The sequence below is a fragment of the Sminthopsis crassicaudata genome, chromosome 3 (assembly GCF_048593235.1).
Source record: "Sminthopsis crassicaudata isolate SCR6 chromosome 3, ASM4859323v1, whole genome shotgun sequence".
In the NCBI taxonomy this organism is placed as follows: Eukaryota; Metazoa; Chordata; class Mammalia; order Dasyuromorphia; family Dasyuridae; genus Sminthopsis; species Sminthopsis crassicaudata.
In genome coordinates, this window is record NC_133619.1 from 53,296,471 (window position 1) to 53,320,511 (window position 24,041).

The window sequence follows — 24,041 nt, forward strand, 5'->3', positions numbered from 1 at the left end:
TTCGCTTTTTCTCCTTTTCTCCAAAGAAAGTCTTCCTTCTTGCCATGATCAACCCTTTAATCATACCCTTCATATCATTCCTTTGTCTTCTCAAGGAGACCCATCATTTATTCCTCCCTTTCTTTCTCATTTTCAATCTTTCCATATTATTGGCTCTTTTTCTGATGCCTACAAACATGCCCAATCTACTAATCTTTATAAACACTACTTAATTCAAGTATTCCTTGACTATCCCTTTTATCTCCAGATTCCTAAAAAGAATTGCCTGCTTCAAATGACTGAATCAAAGATCTCTTATTAAACTTTCCCTGCTTCCCTTCTACTCACATTTATTTGCATTTTGATATTTTAGTGACATATAATTGGCCTATAAACATATCTATATGTTTATATATAAACCATTTCCACTTGACCTAAAGTTATCATCGTATATTTTTCCTCCATGTTTTAGTCAAAGTTCCAAGAAAAGTTATATATACTTTGTTTACACTCTCCTTCTCCTTCAGCCTTTTTCAATCTGGATTCAAACCTCCCTGCTCAATAGCTAGAGCTCTCTCCAAAGTTTTCAATTATCTTTTTAATGTGAAATCCAATATCCTCTCCTGAATCCACATCCCACCTGATACATCACAGCTTCCCTCTTCCTCACCATTATTCTCTGTCTAAAAACTCTTTGATCCCTAGAATTTCATGATGCAACTCTTTCCTAGGTCTGGGTATCTTTCTATCTCTCTGTCTCTGTCCCTCTATATATGTCTGTGTGGCCATTTTTTCCCTCAATTCCTATAAAACTGGGATCCAAACTCAAGTCTTTAGGATCCATTTTTAAGGTACCAGGCTTTAAATAAGCCTGCACAATGAAAAAGGCTACAGCTGAGACCACGTTTTTAAGAGTATTTTATTTTTTCAAATTATATGTGAAGACAATTTTAATATGCATTTTTATAAAATTATGAGTTCCAAACTTTTTCCCTCTGTCTCCTCCTCTCTCCCTTCCCTCCTCCCTAAAATGGCAAGCAATTTAAGATAGGTCATATATTTGCATTCATGTAAACATAATTCCATATTAATTGTGTTGTGAGAGAAGAAACAGACCAAAAGGAAAAATCATGAAAAAATAATAAAATAAAAATAGTATGTTTCAGTCTGCATTTAGACTCCATCAGTTCTTTCTCTGAATGTGAATAGCATTTTCCATCATGAATCCTTTGAAACTTTATTGGATTATTGTGTTGATGAGGAGCTGAGTTATCCATATTTGATCATCATACAATATTATTGTTACTATATACAATGTTCTCTTCACTTCGGATCAGTTCATGTAAGCCTTTATAGGTTTTCTTAAATCTGTCAATTCATCATTTATTATGGCACAATAGTATCCCATTACAATTATATTCCAAAACTTGTTCAGTCATTCCCCATTTGATGGAGATCCACTCAGTTTCCAACACTTTGCCACCACAAAAAAAAGAACTGCTATAAATATTTTGTACATATATGCCCTTTTCTTTTTCTAAATGGTTTCTTTAGGATAGAGATCTAAGAGTAGTAGTAGTATTTCTAGATCAAAGAATATGTACAATTTGATTGCCCTTGAGCATAGTTTCAAATTGCTCTCTAGAATGATTGGCTCAGTTCACAACTTCACCAACATGTCCCAATGTATCCATATCCTCTCCAACATTTATCATTTTCCTTTTTTATCATATTAATCATTCCCCTAAGTTTACTAAACTGTATTTTCGATGAAATCAAAAGTTCCCAAATGATTTGGCTTTTGTTTTTACAATTAAATGTGGTTAATGTGCTGAGAAGAGAGAGCTAAGTCCTTCACAGTTGATCAGCATACAATGTTGTTGTTACTATATGTACAATGTTCTCTGATTCTGCTCATTTCACTGAGGATCAGATCATGTAAGTCTTTTCGGGGTTTTCTGAAATCTGCCTACTTATCATCTCTTTTTCCACAATACAATTCCATTATGTTCATATGCCACAATTTATTCCCCAATCGATAGACATTTCTTCAATTTCCAGAGTTTTTTCCTAAGTTATATTTTTTAAAGCTTTGTCCTAAGTAGAAAGCCAGGCTTAAGAGTTAGTTATTCTTAGTTTCAAGATTCTGCCTTTGATATATACTGCTTTTGTACCTTGGAAAAGATCATTTCAGTCTTCTCAGAGGAGCCAGGTAATGCTAAGAATCTAAGCTGCATAACAAATTTCAATCAACAAGAAAAGGGTGCTCTTTATACATAAATCATAGGTCTGACCCACAGAAATCTGATTTCCATGTATGATTGAGAGTGAAAATGAAAAGCTATGCTGAGGACAAGAGGAGGATGAAAGCCCACTGATTGGGAAAGAAGTGATGTTCATAATGGATGAAGGTGAAGATGAATTACTGAACTCGGCTTATGTTTCTGTTTTGTTTTCCTAAGAGAATAATGTTTTGATTGGGAAGGAGAGAAAAAAAATTATTAAGCAAGGAGTTGAAACCCAAGACAATTAAGGAGATAATAAGAACACATCTAGACTTCCTCAAGGATTCCAAATTTTTTTTTTCCAATAATATGGCATTCTCCTACTCTTTGTAGTCTTACTTCATATCACTCCCCTCCATGAAATTTATATTCTAACCTGTTCTGCTGGGAGTTAATGGTACCCTCCAGGCAGTTAGTTGGAACAGTGGTTAAAGCACTAGATCTGGGGGCAAAAAAGATGTAAATTCGAATCCAGCTGTGTGACCTTGCTTTGATAGCCTCAGTTTTCTTAAGCATAAAATTATTAAGATAGTAGTACCTACCTCCTATGAATGTTGAGGATCAACTAAGATAGGATTTACAAACTGCTGATCACTGTACCTAACAAATAGTATATGTAATAAGTAATATATGGTTATTTCCCTCCTCTCCAGCCCCTGTGCTTTTGTGCAAGGTGTCTCCTATTTCTGAAATGCATATGTTCCTAACTTCCTGCTTACAAAATCCTTATCTTCCAGCTTATCAGTCAATAAAAACTAATGAAGTACCTACTATGTGCCAGGCATTGCACTAAGCACTGAGTATTTTTTAGAAGGCCTTTCCTGAGCATTCCAGCTATTAGTGTTTACATACAGTATGTGTTTATTTACAAATATGTGTGTGTGCTAGTCAGTAGAATATAAGAAACTTTATGGTATAGATTGCTTTTTATTTTACATTTGTATCCACAGGCTAGTTAAGCTAGCCTTAGATGTTATACATAGAAGGTGTTGGGTAAATCCTGTTGAATTTATGAGTAATACAACACAGAGGATTATGGGAGCAAAGATGAGATCAGGCAAAGTGTCCAAGTAATATTTTAGGAGGGAGAGAACAATGTTATCTGGGATTTCATTTGCCAAAACAAAAAGATTTTCCCAAGGCACTTTTCTAAATGTGTATCACTCCCCTGATCAAAAATCTTCACTGGTTCTATGTTGCCCACAGAATAAAACATATACTCATATAAGCAGAAGCAGCACCAGAGCCAAGTGATGGCCCACAGAGACTGGGAGAAATCTACCAATGTAGGATGAGAATTTCCAAATATCTAAGATAAGCAAGCTACTCTGAAATGGGATCCTTCAGAATCAAAATCAGTTTCCCAGAAAAGCAGCCATTAAAATTAGCTAACTTTACATTGAAAACGAAACTCAATCAAGGAAAAAGGGCAAATGTTTCCACCAGTAATCAGTGATGAAAATTGGAAGTTAATCTTTCAACCAGAAATCCAAATATTGATGCATGATTACCAAACTGAGCATCTCCTCCTAACAGACCTACCTAAACAAGAAATACTCTACAAACCATGAAATTTTCTGTAAGGGTATCTTTAGACTTTACAAAGAAAATGGTGAGAGGAGGACACAACCAATGGACTGATATGTTTCATGATTAATTCCATCAAACATGATTGATGTACAAAAAGGGCTATCTCTAATACCCTGGCTCTTGAAAAATGAAAGATTCTATTGTCTACTGCCAGTTAATAGCAGTTGCTAACTTTTATTTCAATTTTCTTAATCAAAAGGTGTCTAGATAAAGCAATAAAAAAAGATTATCAGTTTAATATGTTCTTTAAAAACAAACAGAAACTCCTTAATCTGCTACCTGATGTCCTCCACAATGTGGCTCCTATTTAACTTTTTCATCTTTATTTCACTCTCCTTTATCTTCTAGTTAAATTGGACTTTTCAGTGTTGACAATACTTATCATGTATTTTCATAAACCAGCTGCCATATCTGGAACACATAGCCTTCTCATTTTATCCTTCAAGATCTAGCCCAGATGGTACTTTTTCATGGAACTTTCCAAACTAAAATGACTTCTTGCTAAAATGTTTCATTTCTTTTTTTCTTTATCATAATTAATCTTATATCACACAGAACATAGACTATAAGTTTCATGAAACAAAGGAATTCCCAGTGCTAATGTTTTGCATATGCTAAGTACTTAATAAACATAGTAGATAAATTTGTAAAGTGGATTGAATGGAAATGAAGGGATTTGAAAGCATAGCATAGTCTAATAGACCATGCAAATACTAAATATGCATTCCTGTTGGTATTGGCAAAAATAGCACTGAAATCCTGTTTTTCTTCTGGCAAAACAGTCTTTCTATAATAGAATATCTATTTACAAAAGTCTTCTGTTTATTAGGTCATTTTTCATTATTTATAATACACGATACTTTTCAAAAAAAGATGCCATATTAATCCAAAATTCCTGAAGGTGAATACTCAGCATGTCTTATTATTTCATCTTGTATAAGTGATATTCACTTCTAAAAATAGATTGTAAATAAGTGAACTATCCAAAGCTTGGAGAGAGATTTTTTGTTCAGTAAATGACTGGTCTTTGTAGGGAGATTATATTCATAAAATTTCACAATCATTATGTTTTTCAGGCCCTAATTTTTATTGCAAGAACAACTCATCATAATGGTTTGTTCAACAAAGAGCTCTACCAATATAACAATTAATTGGCACGATGATCAATGGTACCTTTATTTTGAAGTCTGCACTTTAATCATTTTTCTAGGCAGACAGAAATATGTATATTTATATAAAGGCAGATGATGTGGAGAGATAGGTAAATAATATATGTAGAGTTAGGGGAACAATTCTTCTGAAGTACGAAGTATCTTCATATGCTAGCTTTAATCATTAATGTGGTTTAAATCCAACTGAGACCTGTTTAAGACCTTATCTTAAAAAAGTCAAGGTCTCCCATTGCATCCAGTGTCATCTCTAGTCATCCAAACCTATATCTTGCCCCTGGACCCAGATGGCTCTGGAGGGAAAAATGAGGCAGGGGACCTTGCACAGCCCTCCCTCACTTCAATCCAATGCACTTGCATTTCATAGCATCACAGTCCTATTTGAGAATGAAGGACAAACAACAATAACAATATTAGGAATACCTGAGTTCAAAGTATCTTAAGTCATTTACTACTTATGTGACCCTGGGCAAGCCACTTAAACTGTTTGCCTCAATTTCTTCAAATATAAAATGGAGAAAATTAAAGCATCTGCCTCATAGAGTTGTCATGAGGATCAAATGAGACAATGGTTGTATAGTGCCTGCCACGTAGTAGGTGCTTCATAAATGCTATCAGGTTTAAACCATCTGATTTAAAAACTCCTTCCCTCCACCTATAACTTAGAGTGTTAGAGAGTTATCTGAGACACAGGGAGGCTAATTATTCACAGTCACAGAGCTAATATAAGTTAAAGCTAAAACATGAACCAGATCTTCCTGCTTCCAACAGATGCCCCTCTCCATTCTGCCACATGGGAAAAATAGTATTGTTTATAATTTGGCTACCAGTCTGAAAAATCATTTCATTCAATAAAAGCCAAGTTCAAAATTTAAATTGAGTAGAATCTGCTAAGAACACAGCTTTTTTTTTCCTTTTTCTTTTTTAAATTATTTTTCCCTGAGGTATAATTTCAATGAAAAGGAATGGTTACAGAGACTGAAGGAGAAATCATGGAATAGCAGAGCTGGAAGGCATCTTGGCAGCTGGGGGTGGTTTGGAATGAGAACAGGGTCTAGAACAGGAAGACAACAAATGTGTGACCTTGAACAAATCACTTGATCTGTTTGCCTGAGTTGCCTCAAATAAAAAACGATGATGATTATATCTACATTCAGAATTATTGTAAAGATCAAATTAGGTATTATTTGTAAAGTACTTAGCATATTATGTGGCACATAGTAGATATATAGCACATAGTAGATACTTAATAAATGTTTCTTTCCATCCTCATTTGGATGATGAAAAAACTGAAAAGCAAAGAGATTAAGCCATTTGGACTCTAATGCCCCAGTTAGTGACAGTGTTGGAACCAAAACTAATGACTCAACTCTAGGTCAATTAAATTAAACAAGTATTTATTAAATGCCTAGTACATGTAAGATAGATGTAGATGTAAAAGGCACACAGTCAATTACTCTTTCCAGTACATGATGCAACCTTCCATGCTTAAATTTATCACCCAAAAATTGCTGTTTCAATCAGTTTTTTTTACTTTAAACAGAATTGTAATAAGGACATTCTTTGAAAACCTATCCTTTTCATAAAATCTCTAAGTGCAAAAACAGCTTACCAGTCTGAAAGAAGTTTTCAATTTGCTTAAATCTAGAAGTGTTCCCTTTGCCAAGTTTTATTTCCTTTCTCTTATTTAGCATCACACTTGAGATGAAATAGTTTTATATACTAAATATAAAGTATATATTTCTTATAAGTATCTTTCCTAGCACTTCAAATATTCAAAGGGAAGAGCCAATACCAAAATTCATTTGAGTGAAGAGTTCTAACATACCATCAATCCCTTGCCTTATTTTGAACCAGTATTCTTAAAGGGAGGGGTCAAAAGAAAATCATTCATTCGAACAATCATTGTATGGCCCCTGCCACACAAACTTGATTTTGTTCATTTCACCAGGGAAGCCAAACACAAAAAAGAACGGAGAGCAATCTTGACAAGAAAACAAACTCTTCCTTTGAATCCATCTACTCTTTTGAGAGTCTTTTTCTGCAAGGATAGGAATCTCTCTGCTGGAGCCATCAAGCTAATAACACCTACTGACACCTGCTTTTCTTTGAAAATACTCTTGGGTCTCTCTTCATTCCCAGAAATTCTGCCAATCAACCTCTATTTTTTTGAGGCAGGGGCAAGTGAAGTTCTGACTGACAGCCCCTCTATCATCCTCTGAAAGCCAAAGTTAAATCATGAATAATCAATCTGCTTTCAAGAGGGACAATTGCTATTCCTACTGATATTAATTATAAGACACTATTGCCATTTCTTGGTGCATTTTTTATTTTAAAGACATTTATCAGACTGCTTTTATTAAAATATAAATGAATTCAAGAACCCTTATTCGGAGGAATGGAGATTTGAGGAAGATCTGGCTGTTAAAAATTATGTAAAATCATAGCCTTATTGTTCAAATTTGTAGTGGTTTAATGATTGCACTGCACATAATTAGTTATCTGCATAAGGAAATGTTAGTGAATCATTGTTTTCTGGATGTTGAAAATATAATAGAGAAAAATGGGACAAGATGTGACAACTATGTCAGTGTTGTTTGAATGTTTGCTGTAAGGGATGTGCTAGTTAGTGTGCCTCGCTTTGAGAAAGTCTAGTCATGTTTGACTCTTTGTGACACTATTTGGGAAAATAGGAAATAAGCCTGATTGTCTTTCTGAGTTCAGTTATGGTCATTGACACTTAAACCAGCTGTGTGATGCTGGGCAGGTCACTTCCAACCGTTTACCTCAATTTCTTCATCTATATTTTGATCTGGAATAGGAAACAGCAAAGTATTCTAGTTTCTTTAATTAAAAAAAACCCAAATGGGATCACTAAGAGTCAAATATGACTGAAAAACTATTAAACATTTTCCAAAGACTTCATCTCAATAAGGATACTTTATTGCACTTCTGGGATTTATTTAGAAAATTTTAGTCCTGGTAGAGATACAGCCAAAGTACAGGGGGCCACAACCCATTGAAAAAAAAAAACAATTAAAAAATCAATAAATAAAATATAGCTGAATACAACATGTAATAATAAATATAAATCAAATTAAAAATCAATAAAAATGTGAATTGAGCCTATTTGAAATCATAGAGAAAAGTAATGGGAAAAGGCAATCTTATTTATTTTAAAAAATTAGAAAAATTTTTCTAGATTTTTACTAGATTACTAGCAAACCTAGTATCTAAAACAAGATCATCTATATTTATGGTACATTACAAGTTTAGGAGAAGGTTGTCTTAGGAAAATACAAGTCTGCAGTTCATCAGTTCACAGATTTAGAGCTCAAAAGGAGTTTATAACCCACAGTCCAACTCACCCCCATTATACAGATGAACAAACTGAGGGAGGCCACAAGAGATTAAGTGACTTTCCCAGTGACAAACAGATAGTACGTGAGGCAAAACTCAAACTCAAGTTTTCCTGCTTTGAAATCCAGTGCTCTAATCAACAATGCACCTAGCACACCTCAGAGACATAAGAGTTCATGCATTACTACCAGAAGACTACTGACAGGAAGACAGACTTTTTTATTTCCAGAAGGAGTTTGGCTTAATTAAAAGCACTGCAGACTTTTTCCAAGTCCAGGCCACCGTCTTCTGCCTTTGCATTTCTGGCCTTCAGTCATTCTCCATAGGTAGTGTCTATCCAAGATGCATGTGCTTACTACACAACTTACTATACACCTCTCATTACATCACACAGTAGACATTCTTCAGCCATTTCTTTGTTTTTTCCTGTACAAATAGATCAAGCTCTTTCAAATGAATAGGGCCTGGAGTCTGGAAGATTCATCTAACTGAATTCAAATCCAGCCTCAAACACTTACACCTACCTTGGGTAGGTCATATAACCCTGCTTGCCTCAGTTTCCTTGAATGAAAAGATGAATTTGAAAAAAGAAATATCAGCCACTCCAGTATCTTTGCCAAGAAAACCCCAAATGGAGTCACAAAAAAGTTAGGCATAACTGAAATAACTGAACAACAAAATACTATAGATTTTATAAGAAGCCATTGCAACATTTAATGGCTTGATTCAATCACTACAATGTTATCCACAAACAGAAGCATCTTAAGGAAGGAGCTCACAATCAGTGTGCAATCCCTTTCTTATTTGAACAGTGACAAACCCATTTTCAAGGCATTTTATGCCTCATTTGACATGAATGATTAGAAAGTTATTGTACAAAATTACTTATGTTTCCACCCACTACCAGGGATTTTGTATGATTTTGATACACTCAAGAGAGACACCTCATAGAAATTTTGTTCTGCTAAAATGAAAGCTATTTTTATAGTTGCCAAATTCTAAGTACACTAGAATGATGCATTCTGTGAATTTTCATGTAAAGTGTATGATAGTAAAGATGTGATATATTACAGAAAATAATTTCTAAAAATCAACCTGTTTTATAATGTTCATCAAGGATACCCTCAGTACCTGTATAGGTTATTTTCCCAAATATTTCACAGATTTGGAAAAGGAGGCATATAATTATTGATGTTTTTCTTAGTGCAATTTTTTGAAAGAACCATTATGTTATCTGCATAATTTTACATATTTCTAAAATAGCATTTTATTATTAATATCATTGTTAGTAGAAATATAACTGTATATATACATATGTGTATGAAATACCACATACCAAGATAATCTTGAAATGAAGTAAGTATTAATGGTATCCCTGATGAATATAATAAAAACAATGAATATTATGAGGAAAATAGTCAAGGGGGGGGGAAGAGGAGATTTCTTTACAGCAAGTTTCTTTGCTAAATGTCTCATTTCTAAGATATATATGGAACTGATTCAAATCTATAGAATAATTGCCATTCTTTAATTGATAAATATTCTAAGTATATAGAACAGGCAGATTCTCAAGAATCCCAAACTATTTATTGTCACATAAAAAAAATGCTTCAAGAACTTTAGCAAAGTTGCAGGATACAAAATAAATCCACATAAATCCTCAGCATTTTTATATATCACCAACAAAATGCAACAGCAAGAGATACAAAGAGAAATTCCATTCCAAACAAATGTTGAGAGTATAAAATATTTGGGAATCCATCTACCAAAGAATAGTCAGGAATTATATGAGAAAAATTACAAAACACTTGCCACAAAAATAAAGTCAGATTTAAATAATTGGAAAGACATTCAGTGCTCGTGGATAGGCCGAGCGAATATAATAAAGATGACAATACTCCCCAAACTAATCTATTTATTTAGTGCTATACCAATCAGACTCCCAAGCAACTATTTTAATGACCTAGAAAAAATAACAACAAAATTCATATGGAAGAATAAAAGGTCGAGAATTGCAAGGGAATTAATGAAAAAAAAGTCAGAGTAAGGTGGTCTAAGTGTACCTGATCTAAAGCTATATTATATAGCAGCAGTCACCAAAACCATTTGGTATTGGCTAAGAAATAGAACGGTAGATCAGTGGAACAGATTAGATACAAAGGACAAAAAAGGGTACATCTATAGCAATCTAGTGTTTGACAAACCCCAAAATACCAACATTAGGGACAAAAATTCGTTATTCGGAAGAAACTGTTGGGAAAACTGGAAATTAGTATGGCAGAAATTAGATATGGATCCACACTTAACACCATATACCAAGATAAGATCAAAATGGGTCCATGATTTAGGCATAAAGAATGAGATCATAAATAGATTAGAGGAACAGAGGATAATCTACCTCTCAGACTTGTGGAGGAGGAAGGAATTTATGACCAGAGGAGAACTAGAGATCACTATTGATCACAAAATAGAAGATTTTGATTACATCAAACTAAAAAGTTTCTGTACGAACAATACTAATGCAAACAAGATTAGAAGGGAAGTAACAAATTGGGAAAATATGTTTACAGTTAAAGGTTCTGATAAAGTTCTCATCTCCAAAATATACAGAGAATTGACTTTAATTTATAAGATATCAAACCATTTTCCAATTGATAAATGGTCAAAGGGTATGAACAGACAATTCTCAGATGATGAAATTGAAATTATATCCACTCATATGAAAGAGTGTTCCAAATCACTACTGATCAGAGAAATGCAAATTAAGACAACTTTGAGATATCACTACACACCTGTCAGATTGGCTAAGATGACGACAGGAACAAATAATGATGAATGTTGGAGGGGATGTGGGAAAACTGGGACACTAGATACATTGCTGGTGGAGTTGTGAAAGAATCCAACCATTCTGGAGAGCAATCTGGAATTATGCCCAAAAAGTTATCAAACTGTGCATACCCTTTGACCCAGCATTGCTGTTATTGGGCTTATATCCCAAAGAAATACTAAAGATGAGAAAGGGACCTGTATGTGCCAAAATGTTTGTGGAAACTCTTTTCGTAGTAGCTAGAAACTGGAAGATGAATGCATGCTCATCAATTGGAGAATGGTTGGGTAAATTATGGTATATGAAGTTATGGAATATTATTGTTCTGTAAGAAATGACCAGCAGAGAAACTGGAAGATGAATGGATGTCCATCAGTTGGAGAATGGTTGGGTAAATTGTGGTATATGAAGGTTATGGAATATTATTGCTCTGTAAGAAATGACCAGCAGGAGGAATACAGAGAGGCCTGGAGAGACTTAAATCAACTGATGCTGAGTGAAATGAGCAGAACCAGAAGATCACTGTACACTTCAACAACAATACTGTATGAGGATGTATTCTGATGGAAGTGGATATCTTCAACATAAAGAAGATCCAACTCACTTCCAGTTGATCAATGATGGAAGAGGTAGCTACACAGAGAAGAAACACTGGAAGTGAATGTAAATTGTTAGCACTAATATCTGTCTGCCCAGGTTGCATGTACCTTCGATTCTAATGTTTATTGTGCCAAGAAAATGATATTCACACACATGTATTGTACCTAGACTATATTGTAACACATGTAAAATGTATGGGATTGCCTGTCATCTAGGGGAGGGAATAGAGGGAGGGGGGGTAATTTGGAAAAATGAATACAAGGGATAATATTATAAATATATATATATATATATATATGTATATATATATATATATATATATAAAATAAAAAAATTAAAAAAAAAAAAAAAAAAAGAAATGACCAGCAGGATGAATACAGAGAGGCTTGGAGAGACTTACATGGACTGATGCTGAGTGAAATAAGCAGAACTAGGAGATCATTATACACTTCAACATATGATACTGTATGAAAATGTATTCTGATGGAAGTGGATATCTTCAACATAGAGAAGAGCTAATCTAATTCCAATTGATCAATGATGGACAGAAACAGCTACACCCAGAGAAGGAACACTAGGAATTGAGTATAAACCGTTTGCATTATTGTCTTTCTACCCAGGTTACTTTTATCTTCAGAATCTAATTCTTAGCTTGCAACAAGAAATTTGATTTTACACATATATATTGTATCTAGGATATACAGTAACACATTTAACATGTATGGGATTGCCTGCCATCTAGGGGAAGGAGTAGAGGGAGGGAGGGGAAATTTTGGAAAAGAAGTGAATACAAGGGATAATATTGTAAAAAAAAATTACCCATGCATATGTACTGTCAAAAATTATAATTATAAAATTAATTTTTAAAATGCTTCAGATCACTAATAATTATTGAAATGAAAATTAAAACAATTCTGAAGTTCTACTTGGCAAAATGATTAAATGAATGAGATGATAAATTATAAATGCCTACAGGAAAATTGGGATACTTATTAACTGTTGGAATTGATCCAATGATTATGAAAAGCAATTTGGAATTATGCTCTTTAGCCCTGTGATGTCACTACTAAGTCTATAGCCCAAATCAGAGCTAAGAAAAAAGGAAAAGCTCCTATATGTGCAAAAATCTTTATAACAGTTCTTTCTGTAGTGACAGCTGAAAACTACGGTATTCATCAATTGAAGAATGGTTAATAAGTATGATATATGAATGAAATTATGAAACACTTTAAAAGTTTGATCAATGCATGATCAACTAGGATTTCAGAGAACAATGAAGAACCCTATTTACTTCATTAGAGAGTGCTAATGGACTAATATGCAAAATAAGAAATGTATGGGAATTTTTTTTGTTTTACTATGCTTATTGAATACACAGGTTCTATGCTTCTTTGCTTCTTTTTGTTTCTTTCTTTTTTCACTGAGTGGGTGGTGGGAGATATGAAATAGAAAAAATAAATTCTTGATAATTTCAAAAAATTAAAATTTATTTTAACTTAAATTTATTTTTTTTTAATTTTTAAAAGTAATAGCACAGATAGTTTACTAAATACTTCTTCACAGTAACCTTGTCAGGTTACTATTCCCATTTTTCAAATGAGAAAATTGGTTTGGTGAGTTTAAGTCATTTTCCAAAACTATAAAAGTTCTAAGGAAGTGAAGAGACATAGCTTCCTAACTCCCAATTCATTGCCTTTTTAACCACACCCCAGTGCCTCTCTATAATTCTGTTTATGAAACATGTTATGAAATTGTGATGCAGATTTTTTCATAGCTGAAGCTTTATGTATTCAAGTATTTTGTACAAGGGCAGCTAGAAGGCACAATGGAGAGGATGCTAAGCCTGTAATCAGAAAAACACATCTTCCTGAGTTCAGTTCTGGCCTTAGCACTTACCAGCTGTCTGAATCTGGGCAAATCACTTAATCCTGTTTCCCTTAGTTTCCCAATCTGTAAAAAGAGCTGAAGAAGAAAATGGCAAACCACTCTAGTATCTTCATTAAGAAAACTTCAAATGGGATCATTAAGAGTTAGACATAACTGAACAGTTACATATTATACAATGCCTTATGTGACTGTTAATTTAAAAGCTTCACTGTAGTAATTTCATTCATAGAATTGGTGCAATCTAAAAACAACAGGGATTTTTCATTTTGTACAGATAGCCATCATATTAATAGGAAGCAAAAACCTTTCTGTGTTTAAAAAAATGATGCTTTTTGTTTTAACCAATTAATGGACAGGATGGTACAGTATAAAGAATGCTGATTCTGAAGTCAGAGAGTCTGACTTCCTATCCTGTCAGGAATGCTCAATAAATTTCTGTGTTTTGGGGAAAATGGTAACTTTCCTGCAAAGTGGGGGGGGGAGACTCGTTTTCCTCATTTATAAAATGAGGGGTTTAAAATAAAAGACCTTTCAGGTCCCTTCCAGCCCTAAATCTATGAACCTATGGCTGTCTTCATCTTTGCTTCTAATTACCTTCATGTTCAAATTGAAATATAATTAAATTGGAGAAGGAAAATTTAAAAGCCTTCCTCATTTAAAAAATGTGGTACAGGTTTCAAAAAAAAATATTTCAGGACAAATGTCATCCTGTTTATAAGTATACATAGAATGTTGGGCTCCAGAGGCAGGAGGACCAGTGGCAATGATTACTCCTGATGATGCTAGTACACCTTGCCTGTACCCTATGGGAACCTCTGGTAATGACTATTAAAAAAGAGATAATATGGTCAATGGACAATAAGTTATTCTTGGAATTGGGAAGACTTGCTTACTATCGAAGTCCTTTCTCTGACACTCACTTGTGTTACCAAGGAAAATTTAATTAATCTCTCAGAACCCCAAGCCACCTTTTAACCCACTGGTATCAAACTCAAATAAAAATGGATGTCTATGGGCCATATTTTTATTTAGAAAAACACATATAAACAGTATCTATATTTTGTATTTTTACTTGCTTTATTAAAAATTTTCAGTTACACTTTAATATGGTTCCCTCTGCATTCTAGAATTTGGCATGACCCATACTAACCTTAGACAGGAAAAAAAGTATAAATTAAAGATGGGTTGCTGATCTGCACCTGTGGGAAATTTCCATATCAGGATAACTCTGAACAATAACTACTAACAATAACTGACATTCATATAATGCTTTAAAGTTTGTAAAGAACCTGGCATGCTCATCGGAATAAGTACTTTAAGACTTACCAAATACTTTTTTACAATAACCCTTTAAGGTGAGCAGTAAAAGGATCACTGATCTTTCAAGTGAGAAAACTGGTTTGGTGAGCTTAAGTGACTTTTTAAAACCCATGACTTAGGTACCATAAACATGACTATTCCATTTTGTATTTGAAGAAACAGGTTTGCAGAGGTTCCACACAGTTAAGCATCAGAGAGGGGAATTTGATTTCAAGTCTTCCAGACTTCAAATCCAACCCTTTATCCCACTATTCTACACTCATAGGCCTAGATCAAAGAAAACAAATGATTTTGCACCTCATTTCCTATACTTCTGTAGCAAATAAAAGTATCTATTTCTGCTATCCAATGAAAAATCAGAAAGATTTGTCATCTCTGGTAATGATAAACATAAACTCTGTGGGAGAGAGTTTAAAAATAAAACTATTACTCAGTTAAATCAGAAAGTGTGTATTCTAACTTAGGCCCCAGAAAGTGTTCAGCCAATACACAATGTATGCATGAAACTAATAGGACCAAAGTGAAAATGAATTTGTTTTGGCTTTAAAAAAAAAAAAAGTAAAAATCTCTCTAACTGCAGAGACATTTTTCAGATACATTAGAGAAATTGACTGAATTGGTCATGCTTATAAATTGAGGTCAAACATTAAGCCATTTTAGCAGCAATACAAATCTGGTATAGTATTTGGCTAATGTGTTAGACAAGACAACAGAAGCATCTTCATGTTGCCTACAAGGCAGCAGCAGAATCAAAGCATATTTTTAACCCAGACATAAAATCTTCTGTTTTCCTCTGTTTCTTTATTTTAAAAAAATTGACAACACTGCACTAGGTGATCTCTTGCATCCCTTCCAGTTGTAAGATTCAATAATTAAGGCCTCTTATAACAAAGAATTTGAAAAGTATGTTAATTTAAATTTACTAATTCCTTTATTCAGTCATTTTTCAATCATGTCTAATGCTTTCTCACCCATTTGAGGTTTGTTTTTTTGGCAAAGATATTAAATTGGTTTGTCATTTCCTTCCCCAGATCTTTTTATAGATGAGAAAACTGAGGCAAGTGACTTGTCCAGGATCACACAGCTAGTATTTAAGGCCAGATTTGAATTCAGGAAAATCAAGACTTCCTGACTTTAGGGCTGGCATTGTGGATATACTATGCCAACTATATACATTCATTGGAAAGTAATTGGCTATTTCTTATTACTTCCAGGGTCAAATCCAGATACCTTAAAACCTTTCCTAGTCTGAGTTCAAACTGCCCTTCCATTTTTATTAAATATTGTTCGACTTTGATTCACATTAGTCTTCTTGCTGTTCCTCTCCCACAGCTCCTTTCCTTTTATGTCTTTGCACAAAAGTCCCCTTCATGCAGCATGTTCTGCCTTCTCACTTTGCCCTTTTAGAAAATCTAGATAGTTGTCTCCAAAGCTCTGCTTGTGTCACTATCTCCAAGAGGCCTTTTCTGATTCCACCTTCCACAGAGATTCTTAGCCTTCTCTATGTCATGTGGATTCCTTTGGCAGTCAACTAGTAAAGCCTATGAAATGCTTATCAGAAAAAAATTTTAAATTTGTAAAATAAAATATATGGTATTACAAGTCAATTATATTGACATACAGCTATAAAATATTTTTTTAAGTTTCCTGACTCCAGGTTAAGAACTCGCACTTATTGCTAGTGACTTTCCCTAAAATTATATTTATGTATGTATTAATGTTGCATATGTTTATATTTGTTCCTTAATAGAAAGTAGCCTCTTTAAAGTTTTTTTTGTCTTTGTATTGCCAAGACTTTTTACAGTGCCTGACACAGAGAAGGTATTTAATAAATACTTGTTGAATGAATGATTGTCAATTGGTCTTTATTGTGATATAGTTTTCAATAATGAAAGTTTTCATTTGTGATGAAAAACATAAAAGAGGAGATCATGAAATAAAGCTTTCTCTGAGTTGTCAGTCAAGCTGTCCTCCATATGGTACATCCCTTCCATCTCAGATCATCAGTAGAAGTATTGGAGTTTATGAGAAAGAACATCCCCAGTAGTATGCCCCCAAATAAAACACAGTACGCCTGATTATTTTGCTCATGCTGGTAACGATAAGCTGCTGCAGATTTTTGCTAATATCCAGGAAACCTGCTGATGCTCTAGGAGAAGGAAAACACTTATAGGTCCTTGAGAAGAGAGCTACTGTCAGTTCTGGATGCTTGTTAAAAGACAAAGCTTGGGATAAAAGCATTAAAGAAAGCTTTCTCTATTCTAACAGGTCCTTTGCAGTAATAGTCTATTGGAATCAACAGACTACTGGCTTCAGAACCAGAGGACCCCGTGCCAAATCGGATTTGTGGAAGACAAGTCCGAAAATTGTGCATCCGTGAGTACACAAACCATTTGGGTTACGTATCCCTGTAAACAAAAGACAATGAATAACCAGAGCTACCTTTTAGGAAACATTGTTTTTAATTTGCTAGCCATTTGCCTTTGGGAGATTTTATTTTTAAATTTCTAACAGGGCTTAGGGTGGTTCTGGAACATTTATTAATACAGTAGATATGAAAAGGACAATATTTCTGCTTACAGTTTTTCAAGTATAATTGTGTTTATTTCAGCATAGGAATTCTGTCTGGAATTTAAAAAAGGAAGATTTTTTCAGGTCCCCAGAAGAAAATAGAAAATAACCTGCATGGTAACAATCAAGAATAGTTGACTATTTAAAAGACTATAATATGAATTTGAAAAATGGAGAAAAGTCACTGTGTGGGTAGATATAATTCTTATGAGAAGTGAATATGAATGGACTTTGGGTCAATATAAAATGCTACATTTCTTTCAGATTATGGCTATGATAATGTGATAGTATTGTTACTAAGCTTAAAAAAACTAAGCTTAAGTTAAATGAAATCTCTCATGTCTTAAGAGTTTTATCTACAAAGCTGTTTTTGCTTAACAAAGGAACTGCTCTGCATAAATTATATTACAAAGTTTTCAAATATGGAAATAAGAAATTATTTAAATGAAATGGGCTCTGTGTTCCATATGGTTATTTTAATTGAGCTGTCAGTTCCCAGGTCTGGTGGGATCATCATTGCACCTCGTAAGGAGGGGCCAGGGGTTCTTTCCAGAGCAAAGAGAAATTAAATTTTCTTGCTTGAATTGAGAAAAATCAGCTTTGTGCTATTTCCGTTTATAAGTTGCTCGCCAGCATTTCTGTAAAAAGTGAGAAACACTGAAAGCTGAAAATGGAATGAGTTGGGGGTTTTATCTGTAAAGAGGTTGAGAAGACAAGAGACAGACATTTTATCAGTTTCCCATTCCAACACTGGAGGATTTCAGAGCAAGTTGATGATAAATACACAACCCATTTGACATACTTAAGTCCACGTCTTTCCTAAGGAATATGGTCAGGGTTAGGATTAGATAGCTTTATAGCTTTGGGGCTTTGTTTGGAAAAGTAATTTCTAGCTAAGAAGCAATGAAGAATTTGTCTTATTTTATTTTATCTTTTTAGACCACACAATATTTTAAAAACGCAACAGGGAAAGAAGTTGTATAACTTAAATTCTTCTGATGGATCACTTTTGATATAGTTTTTAGTTTTATCTAATAAGTAATGTGAAATTAATATCTGGAGGTAAATACATGGTGGCACTAAGCATCACCCAAAAAGTCATTGCATTATAAGGGAGCTTAAAAAAGAAGATGCCTCTCCCTTAAGCATTTTGCAATGAATTAAGAATAGCCAATATTTATATAGTGATTTAAGAACTGTAGGAAGTTTACATTTGAGTCTCATAATAACTGCAACATATTCCAAGGAAACTAAAAGAGCAAAAATGATTTGTCCATGGTTACACATCAAATGAGCTTCATAGGCAAGATTGGAACTCAGATATTTCCTGAGAATGAGTCTAAAAGTCTCCAAATTTATAGTCTAGTTTCAAGTGGTATATAATCCACCAACAAGAAGTTAGAAATAATGAGTTATACAAGTCACCCTTCCTTCAGTTACCAATTGTTAAACTTGTTTCCAATATATCTACACACTGACTCTCATCTCACATCAGAGGGGCAGAGCTGACAGGAAAATTCCTGGGTAGACCTCAGATTTCCTAGAAGATTTTTGCTGGAAAAGGTAAGATACATGAGCTAGGCCAGTGAGATAGAGGGGTGAGTGAGCTAGCATTCACCGTTCAGGACAGCTCATCCCGAGGGCAGAGTTTCAAGAATGAATAAATAACTCTCCCAGGGAACTTGGGTAGTTATGATCTGAAAGTCAGGTAACACAGATAGCTGGCCATGTGAGAAAAGATGACAAAGCAGTTGAACTTTTCCATTCATGTTCATTTTTTTAAGAATCTCAAATTGGGATTTAAAGTACACAACTCCAAGAATCTTTCATATTTTAGAGAGATTTGCCAAATGAGGTATTTCCAAGTAAAGTATTCCACACTTGCCACTTGATCCTTTTAGCTCTTCCTAGAAAACTGGAGAAATTCACCCAAAGGAAAAGCCCTGGTATAAGGGAAATTTATTTCTCTTCACCATTTTCCACCTACTGTAACTATGACTTAAGAACAGAAATATCTGTTGTTCTTTGACCCCAAAAAAGTCAAAGAAATCTCACGGTACATGAAAGGAGCCAGACAAGATTTCTCAAAAGTAACCTAGAGAAAAGTAAAAACTACAATAAAAAAGAGACTTAAAATCCTAGATAATATCTTTTGGCCTTTTAAAAAAAATCAATATTTCAACTATGTCCTCTCCCACCGGCTGTCTCCCTTTTCTTCTTCTATCACATTTTTCCCTATGATCTCACACACTTATTTGTGTGTTTTTCCTACATGTTATAATCATGGGATGATAGACTATTAAGCCAGAAAAGGTACTTTGAGCTCATCATAGTTCACAAGTGAAGGCGCTGTGGGATAGAGAGAAGAAATGACCTTATAATCACCCAGCAGCTCAATAGCATATTAGGATTGATTGGAACTCCGTACTCATGAATGTCAGTTCAATGTCTTTGTTTTATAATGCACTACTTTATAAGATGAAAAAAGAACACTGGGACTTCTAAGTCACTCTTATCAGCATTAAGGTATTGTTTTGCTTTTTTTCCACACAATGAAATTGTTGAGGTCATTGTGGATATTGTCTTCCTGCTTCTGCTTGCTTCACTGCATTAATGTATATGTTTTCATTTTTCTCTATATTCTTTATAATCATATTTCATATGATCCAATTATATTCATTCCATTCCCACATAATTTAGCCATTCCCCACTCTATGGGAACCTACTGTGTTTCCAGTTTTTGCTACTATAAAAAATTAGTGCAAGAGGCAGCAAGATGGCACAGTAGATAGAGCACTGATCCTGTAGTCAGGAAGATTTAGCTTAAGCTTTAAGTCAGCCTCAGTCACTTATTAGCTGTATAACTCTGGATAAGCCTCTTTCACCTCTGAAAAGTCAGCCTGAATAATATTTTTATATGCGTTGGAGGGGAGGAAAACCTGCAGCATTTATGCAATTCCTCAGCTATAATTTAGGGAAATTCTTTAGCTATTTTGACAAAATGGCATATGGTATTAAAATATCATGGAACAACTTTGAGATACATATTTCATAAATTCCTTCTATTATACATGGCCTCATTTTCTGCTAAATGAAAAGCTTATCAATCAAATAAAAACAGTGTTTCTCATTAGGGTATCATTAGACTTCAGAGGGATTGAGTTCATAATTTCTTTTTTCCTTTCAGCAGAATTATTCTTTTTTTATTTAATATGTCAGAGTACTTTGCATCTTTAATTATTTCTTCTTTGTAGCATTCCTAAGGAATTAAAAAAATAGTAACTTCTGTTTTACAACTTTGAGACCTGGGGATAAAACCAGGTTTCAGACTTTCTGAGAACTTACTGTGGACACTGCTTTACATTCTTATGTCCCTGGAGTTTTATTGCTCTGGAATAATAATGGATCCCTTCCCCAGTCACATTCTTATACAAACTTGTGGACACTTATTAAGAAATGAAAAGATGCCATAAGCAGATTAGCTGTCTTATCTGCAATGACCATTCTTGCTAAATTAATTAATTAACTAATGAAAGAAGGGGAAAAAAGCACTTTGCTATTTGATTGCTACTTCATGTATGATTTTACCTCTTGCAACCTCATTCCTGCCATCTCAAGTTACCTGCATAGATGATATTCAATCTGTCTAAACCAGTAATAGTCACTCAATAAGCATTTACTAAGTGTGTGCATTCATGTACACACACAAATGATATGAACAGTATAAATGAAAAGTAATTATCAGAGGAAACAACTAGCAATGAAAGCCACTAAGCTGTTTTGAGTTTGAGGTATCTGTAGGACATCCAGTTTGGGATATCAAATAGGCAGTTGGAGATGTGAATTTAAAGGTCATCTGAGATGTTAGGGTTAAATAAAAAGATTTGAGAATCTTCAGCAAAAACATAATAATTGAATGTATGTGATCTAATGACTATTAAACAAGACAGTTTAGAGGGAAAAGAAAAAAGCATTCAGGATTAATCAACATAGGTTCAATTCCATAGGTTAACTAGATAATTCAAAGTTATAAGTGTTCCATGACCACTTAACTCACTTCATGCACACAGAAGCAAACATCAGCTATATATCTGTTTGGTTGGTCTACCGTTAAAAGATCATTTGTGACTCTGAAGTACTATTTTTTCTCTTTTCATCAGATGTTTCATTTCTGACTTTGAATGCTGAATTGACTAGGACCTAGCATTTAGAGCATAATTAATGAATGCTTTTTTTTATTGATGGTTGTCTGAAAAAATCATAAAAACCAAGAAAAGAAAAAAGCAATGATTTTTTTAAAAAGCCCAGGGGTGGAGAAAGGCAGCTCAGAATATCCTTTCCATATATTGACTGTAACTTGATTACTGATTAGACAATGTTTTCCCCTTTTTTGAATGCCCAGTATTTATTACAATGCCTGGCATATAACAGAGACTTAGTAGATACTTGTTGATTGGTAGGGGCTTGGAAATGTCAATCCCTGTGACCTTTTTCAAATAACTCCATGACCTAATTATAATAAGAGCCAACATTAATAAGGGGCAGTTAGGTGACACAGTGGATCGAGTGCCAGGCCTTACGTCAAAAAGACTCATCCTTATGAGCTCAAATATAGCCTCAGACACTTTCTAGTGTGTGACCCTGAGCAAGACTACCTCAATCACTTAGCTGAATAATGAGCTGAAAAAGGAAAGGTCAGATCACTCCAGCATTTTTACCAAGCATTACAAAGAGTCAGAAATAACTAAACAACAAACTTGTCACATACTAGCTTTATGATTAGGTCTAAGTCACTTAACCACTCTGATCTTCCATTTCATCATCTATGAATTGGAAACAATAATCCTTCTGATCTGACTCAAACTTCTATAGTCAGGATTAAAGAATATAATGCATATAAAATTATTTCAAAATTCTAATGTGTGATGTACAGGTCATCTATGTCATGCTAGTTAGAGAAGTAAAGCTAGGCTTGGAATAAAAAACAAATATGAGCTGCACACTGAATTAGATGATGGGTAGCAATATGAGCACGTGTTGATTTTTTTTAAATCTTCCATTAAATAATGTTTCCTTAATATTAAAATTTAAAAAAACTAATGAGTTTGTATTCAATATTTACTTTTATTAAAATATAATTGCATAGAAAATTAATTTCTCATCTGCTCTATCAAAAGAAAACTCATATGAATAGCAAACTCCTGAACTTGTGTTATTCTAAAAGAGGCATAACTTTATGGTAGCTATTAGGAAGAATTCATTTACTTTTAAAGATCATACTTTGTACAAATATAACTATCATCAATGATGGAAGAAAACATCAATAACCACAAGTTGTTAGTGTGACCTATTGCTGATTACCCCTCCAAAAGAGTAATGAAAAGAACTAATATTATTGTAGTGAAAGCTGAAAGGTTAAGTAAGGCTTAAGTACAAGTAGCAGTATATTTTTAAAGCCATAGATTTAGATGAAATGTAGCAATTTGGACATATGCATCATTTTTTCCATGCTAATAGCCAGAAATCATGAAAATGCCCTTTCCAACTACTTGTAATTTTCAGTTATATTTTCAGAAAGCTAACATTCATTGCTATATTGCTAACTATTCTGAGTTTCCTTTCTACCTAATTCCCAATAAACATAATTGCAAGTGATAGTCATCATCATACACCATGGGAATATATTCTTTTCATATCATTTTAATAATACAGGGAAATTTTGTTTTAGAAGGCTCTGAAAAATCCAATGGTAATTGAGGAAAGTGCCTATAAGAACTGTAAATGAAAATGCACTTTTGATAAAAAGTAATTACTCCTTCATTATCATTTGCATGTGCTCAACTTAGTTCTCATTCCCTGCATCTCCTCTTTCAAACATCTCAGTAAAGTACTGGAATATCTACATTAATAAAGAACTATGGTGTCTTGAGAATTACAGTGGATGGGAGAAGGATATCTTATTTCAACTCAATGAAAGAAGACTAATAGTCCTAATGCATTTTGGTGTTTACAGGAAGAATAAGAGAGATATGGCAATGATAGATAATTTTTTAAATTCTTTTTAATTCTTATGAGGATAAATTCACATTCTCCATTTCAACTTTCCTTTTGCCCAAATCTGAACCTGAATTTTACTTTAATAGATCAAGCATAGGATGTTACTGACCAGCATTGCAAAAGAGGTTGTTTATCATTATATAGAAATCAATCAAATAATACTTTTCTCAATTAAATTTCCAAATCCTTCAAATATGTTATTATTTCATTCTTTAAAAATTAAATTAAACACAATGAGATGATACAGGCCTGTTCCAATGATCTTGGGATCATTGATCTTGAACACTTCTGGGAACTGAGGGTGGATTACAACATAGCATTTCACTCTTTTTGTTGTGGGTTGCTTGAATTTTATTTTCTTTCTCATATTTTTTTTTACTTTTTGATCTGATTTTT

General features: G+C 33.7%; 1 protein-coding gene across 3 annotated transcripts in view; it reads left to right on the forward strand.

The window, feature by feature from the left end:
* Nucleotides 1-24,041, forward strand: part of SPHKAP (SPHK1 interactor, AKAP domain containing) — a 151,035-nt gene that overhangs the window by 58,299 nt on the left and 68,695 nt on the right. For all 3 annotated transcript variants that reach the window (XM_074298490.1, XM_074298488.1, XM_074298489.1), the window contains exon 3: nucleotides 17,286-17,393. In XM_074298490.1, the coding sequence (XP_074154591.1) occupies nucleotides 17,286-17,393 (108 nt within the window). The remainder of the gene's footprint in view (nucleotides 1-17,285; nucleotides 17,394-24,041) is intronic.